The following is a 5,558-nucleotide window of genomic DNA, read 5'->3' on the forward strand; positions in this document are numbered from 1 at the left end:
AAATATCCCTTATGCTGGTTATATAGAGAAATTATGCAAATTAAGTACGCGCAAAGACAGCAAAATCTTGCTACTGAAGTTATGTTAATTAACATCAAGTATTTGGTTGATTCAATTTGTCAAATTGAAGCATGTTTGATACCTTCTCATGAAAGCTTGTAAACAAATTAAAACAGTACAACCGTAATCTTTTTGTAAAATTAAGTTCCTATCATGAGCTATTACTTAGTTCTCTAATACGTCAGCATTACAAAAGAGAATGTGGATTTGATTAAAGTTTAAACCAGCATATCTAGACCAAGCATGTTAGGTGCTACAAATATTGTCTTTGAACTATATTTTGTAGTTCTTAATGTGGGGAACCGTGATACTGAAAGGTATATGATTGGATTTTGGTGATAATTTTGATTAAGAAAAAGACTAGCTAGATCTTCTAAAATATGAGTAGCCATACTTATTATGAACACAAAGGTAAGCAACTAACAAAGCGTGGTAAAGGTTATAGCACGCTAGCCCTATTGCCTGTAGAAGAGGGGACTGTGATAGATCACGCTAAGTCTTCCTATGATGAACAATAATTTGCTCAAAGACTTATTATTTGAGTTGCAGTTGGGAATTGCAAGAACTATGTTGATGTTAACAGCTTGATATCTTTTAATTAGAGCATAAGATCATCATACTACTCATCAAAGCTACACTCTCAATGATTTGAACACCGGTATGAACAAGACATCTAATTTAATAGCGCATTATCTTGTTCTCATGCATCTATATTTAGCTAAATTTTTTGGTTAAATTTGTTCCTTGGTATAAGATTATCTATGGCAATGATTAAAGTTTCCATGCTGGGTCAAACTTTTGCCATTCTTTCTTGTCCTATAATGCAGAGCAATTTTTGTGTGATCTTTATGGTGTTGATCAGGAAACACCATTCACTTTTGGTACTTAAGTGGCCTTGGATTGAAAACTTGCATTGACTTGGATTGCTTCAAATACATAATTGTGGGTCCTTAGTTTTTGCTCTATGAATCAATTTCAATGTTGGTCAACTCCATTAGCTGAGACTATTAACTGTTCATTTTTATTGATGCATTATCATTGAGTTGGAGCCATTTATCCATGGACACCATCATTCTGGTTTGCCTTTATGGACTCCATGCTGAGAGCATATTTCTGGACCAAAGAATCCTATTTTTCAAAGGGAATATGTCCCTACTTTAGTGTCCTTTGATCACACCACTAAAGCTGCATTTTGACATTGCAAAACACCAAAAAGAACAGACTTTACTAAGACATTTGTTCAAAAATTTACCCAAACATCTTTATCTGTGGCTCTGTTTGATGTTACATTGTTACTACACAGGATCATGAATGCAATGGTTTGAAACACACTTTTTTAATAAATACAAATTTTCTAAACTTTATTTCTTTTAGGTATAGAATTTTCAAAAATTATGTTTTCGAAAAGATGAAAAATAAATTGGGCCAGACAGTCACTTTTTCTTGCCGACCTCTTGTAATGACTCCAAAACTTTTACACTTAACTGGCCCATTTATAAATTGGATAAAATGATACGTAAAGTGATAAAACAAAATAAAATGACCCACTAATTTGGCAAGAAAACAATTGCAATATATGCAAGTTCATAGAAGCCTAAAGTAAAAACAAGTTGTTGACACACAATCATACATTTCATATAATTTTCTTGCACACTTTTTTTTTGGTTTATTTTGACATATGAAAAGGTTTGTTTGGGAACCATAATAATGAAAATTCAAAATTGTCCATTAGAATTGAAGCAATAACAAACAAGATCATTACCTAAATGTAATGAGTGATCAACACAAATCAAGTGGAAAAAGTATGGCTCTTTAATGGGCTAGTTCAAGGCCAACATAGCCCATTCAAAGCCCATGTTTAATGTTCACCTTTATGCCAAGTCACCAATCACTGACCTGGTAGACAACAAAAGTCAAGAACAACCCAATCCAATATTTTGACTAAGACAAAAACTATAAAGTTATGGACGGCTAGGATCATCCGAGAAAACACTTATCCTCTTAGGCTTGATCTCAGATTCCCACGTGGCGAAACATGATTAGACCACACAATTTAAAATGATAGTCCCGCGTAACACAGTGTTTCGTTTTTCCTCTTTCTCTCATATCTTAGCGTTTGTAGAAAAAAACACACCAAGTTGGCTCACCGTTCACGTCAGCATAGCCACCCCTAATCAGCAAGCTATTTTCCGGTCACCGGAGCTCCGATCTCCGACCACCGTTAGTTCAGGCGAGTCATAAGTTACCACTCATAGATCTTTTTCTTTCAGTATCAAAGTAAAAGTCAGTGTTATGCTCTGTTTGTTTAGTGAGAAAACGTGGGTTACTTTATATTGTGTTTGAACTTTGAAGTGGCTGTGTTTGTGTATACTATAACTAAACTTTCTAATGAGTAGTGTAGTGTATCTGTTTCGTGATTTTCTTGAAGCCCAAGTGACATTTAGAAGTTAGGAAATTGGTGCAAGTTTTGATCTTTATACTTTCTTGTGGGTTTTTTTTTTTTCACTTTCCAAATGGTGGGTTAAGAGAAAATTTTCTGGGTTTTGCATAGGCTGCCTAATATCGAATTATTCACAGGGGTTTTATTGTTATTTTGGGTGCTGTGTTATGTAGTATTGGGATTTGAAAGATAGTTGAATTGTGGGGAAGTAAGACCAGACTGAATTACTTTGATTCTAAAGTGGCTAACTTTTTACCATTCTAAATTGAGAATGGTTATTTAGCTACAGGTCTCATTCCTTAAATTCTATGGTTGGATTATACTTTCTCATTCTTCTTAATACGCATGCTGAATTTCATGTTAGTAAGATGTTATTTACTATTCAATCCATAAAGTTAAGTTTTATATATCATAGAAGATAAAATTATTGACTGTTGATGATTCTGATAATTGGCAACCATGAAGATATCCGATTTGGATTTTTCATAAAACACATCCAATAAAAAGTTACCAAAGGGTGTAACAATGCTAAAAGTTACACCATGTGTAACTTAAACCCAACTCATATGTATATATATGACATTTGCAGTCTTCATACCCTTCCTTGAAAATGATTCAATTCATTGTGCAAACAATGATTTACATATGGAAATTTCGTATTTGGGTGAGGTAGTTCGAGTCATATCTATAGGGTGTCAGTTTTAAAAATATGAAGTGTAATCTATAAACTGAAGCAGGATTCAATTTAATTTATTTAGAATGAACTCTGTTTAATCATTGATGTTATACTCAGAAAATTAGGTTTTTATTTTATTTTATTTTATTTTAAGTAATTATAATTGTCTGAAATGTAGAGGTGGCAGGAGTTTAAAATCATCAGGTATTTTAGTTTCAAGTTAAGAGGAGAGCAAGATGGTAACATCTAAGAGGTAGGGGAGAATAAGATAATTCACACCTCACACCTCTCTTTTTTCTTAAAGATTACATCCACTGGAATGTAGGTGATTGGTATTGGGATTTAAGGAATGGTTTCAAAAGCAAGTCATTAGGAATCTATCAATACTTGTTATTCAGTAAATTGGTCTCTCTAAATTCCTGTTGTGGCAGGGGAGTAAGTCAGACAAATGTTTATATTAACTTAATTGTCCTCAATTTAGGGTACCAACGTTAGATATTTGGTTAATGGATAAATCATTTTAGAGTAGTCCACCGAAACATATTTAAGCCTGAAATGTTTACCTATGTTTTCCTGCTTTGTCTGTGCTTAATAGTTATGCTTTCTTCGCATGCACCTTTGCTAGGACTGCTTCCCACATGGTCTGCATGTGAAGAAGCTTTTGATCATTTTCCTATAAACTTTTGAAGAAATATTGATTTAGTAAACCTACATGTAGTGTTTCAGCATAGATATGATGTTGTTGGGCTAGATTTTGTGGTTTGATATTTGTTAATTTTTCGTGGAATCCTTGTTGTCTTGACTATATCTCTTACTCTTGTTAGTAGGCTGAGTGCAAGATGTCTGCTGGACTAGATGGAGTCCTAGGTCGACCCAAGGCAGAGTGGACACCATCACGTGATGCCTATTTGGTTGAGCTTTTCATTGAGCAACACAATCTTGGGAGGACTGCGTACAATGAATATAAAAATGAAGTAATTAGGTCTGTTACACGTGACTTCAATAAGAAGTTTGGCATGAATTTGGAAGAGAACCAGATAAAAAACCGCTACAATGTGATGAAGAAAGATTATGGTGTTGTTAAAGCCTTGCTTGGTAATACAGGGTTTGGTTGGGATGAAACTCGACAAATGGTTGTGGCTGATGATAAAGTTTGGGATAGCTATATTATGGTATGTGGATATTTTGATTTTTAATGCTGTTGGTACATAAAATTCCTTTAAATGTTGGGTTGCATTTGAAGAAGTTTTATGACAAAATTCTAGGTACGAAGTGAAGCAAGACCTTTTCGAAGAAAGAGCTTTCCTCTTTATAAACAAATGTCAATCATTTTTGAAGGTAACTTCCCCGTTATTTCTTAGTACTATTTTCAAGTGTCCTAGCAATTGTTAACACATGTTGTGCAGGAGAAAAAGCTAATGGCAAGTACCAATTTCCAAGTGGAGTACCTGTGCCAACAGAAGAAGGAAATAGCAACACAGAAACTGTGCGATCTTCAGAGCCCACTAACCTGCCTACTCAAATAGTCGATGGCACTCTTGATTCTGATTCAATAGTCCGTATAAATAACACACAACCCAAGAAGCGCAAATCTTTTGCTCCAACAGCATCAGGTCATAAGAAGAGAGCATATGCCTATAAAGTTGGGGAGACGATTGAAAATGCTCTATATGAGATATTCTCAGCAACAAAGTTCAAAGCTATGCAAAGGAATGAATGCAATGAGAAAACAATGTATCAAAAGTGCCTGGAGGACTTGCAGAAGTTGGAAGAGTTGGATGACACTGAGTTTACAAAGGCTGTTAATGTTCTTAGGGATGATAAAAATGCAATTGCATTCATGACAATAAAGGGACCTCGAAGATTAACCTGGTTGAGGTCTCTATGGCAAGCATAGTTACAATTGTAATTGCAGATTCTTTAATCCCTCCTTAAAAATCTTACACTTCTAGGACACAAATTTACTAGACTGTTGTATTTTCTTTTTGTTGAAGAAGTTTTTATATTTTCCATCACTGTTAAAAGTTGTCGAGTCATCGTTCTAAAACAAAAATATATCAATTTGTTTTTTCTTTCCTAGCGCAAAAATATTAATAGGCCGGATATCTGGATCATCCTCAAGGCAAGAGAGGATGTGAAAAGAGAATACGGTAATGGTGGTATAAAGGTAAAAACGTCAAAACCAGAAACTTGATTAATTTTTGAGACTTCTCGGTTAATGGGTAACTTGGTATGGTTGAGACACTTGGGTAGCTTGCTAGCCAGGTGGAAAAGGGCATGGGCTGATTTTTCTACCCATATGTGCCCTCTAGCCCATCCCATCAACCTAAGGAGGAAAGACTTGATATCGCGTACCAAATCACTAAAATATCAAAGAGGGCA

General features: G+C 34.7%; 1 protein-coding gene across 2 annotated transcripts; it reads left to right on the forward strand.

The window, feature by feature from the left end:
- Positions 1 to 2,133: 2,133 nt before the first annotated feature.
- LOC126706407 (uncharacterized protein At2g29880-like) lies at positions 2,134 to 5,191 on the forward strand. 2 transcript variants are annotated; one of them, XM_050405827.1, is made up of 4 exons: positions 2,134 to 2,290; positions 4,004 to 4,348; positions 4,442 to 4,514; positions 4,583 to 5,191. In XM_050405827.1, exons 2-4 carry the CDS (start codon positions 4,016 to 4,018, stop codon positions 5,071 to 5,073), a joined length of 897 nt encoding a protein of 298 aa, XP_050261784.1. In that variant the 5' UTR covers positions 2,134 to 2,290; positions 4,004 to 4,015; the 3' UTR covers positions 5,074 to 5,191. The 2 variants fall into 2 exon arrangements, with proteins under 2 accessions (XP_050261784.1, XP_050261785.1); XM_050405828.1 differs by having other exon boundaries at positions 2,143 to 2,290; positions 4,001 to 4,348.
- Positions 5,192 to 5,558: the final 367 nt, after the last annotated feature.

Source organism: Quercus robur, chromosome 11 (genome assembly GCF_932294415.1).
Source record: "Quercus robur chromosome 11, dhQueRobu3.1, whole genome shotgun sequence".
In the NCBI taxonomy this organism is placed as follows: domain Eukaryota; kingdom Viridiplantae; phylum Streptophyta; class Magnoliopsida; order Fagales; family Fagaceae; genus Quercus; species Quercus robur.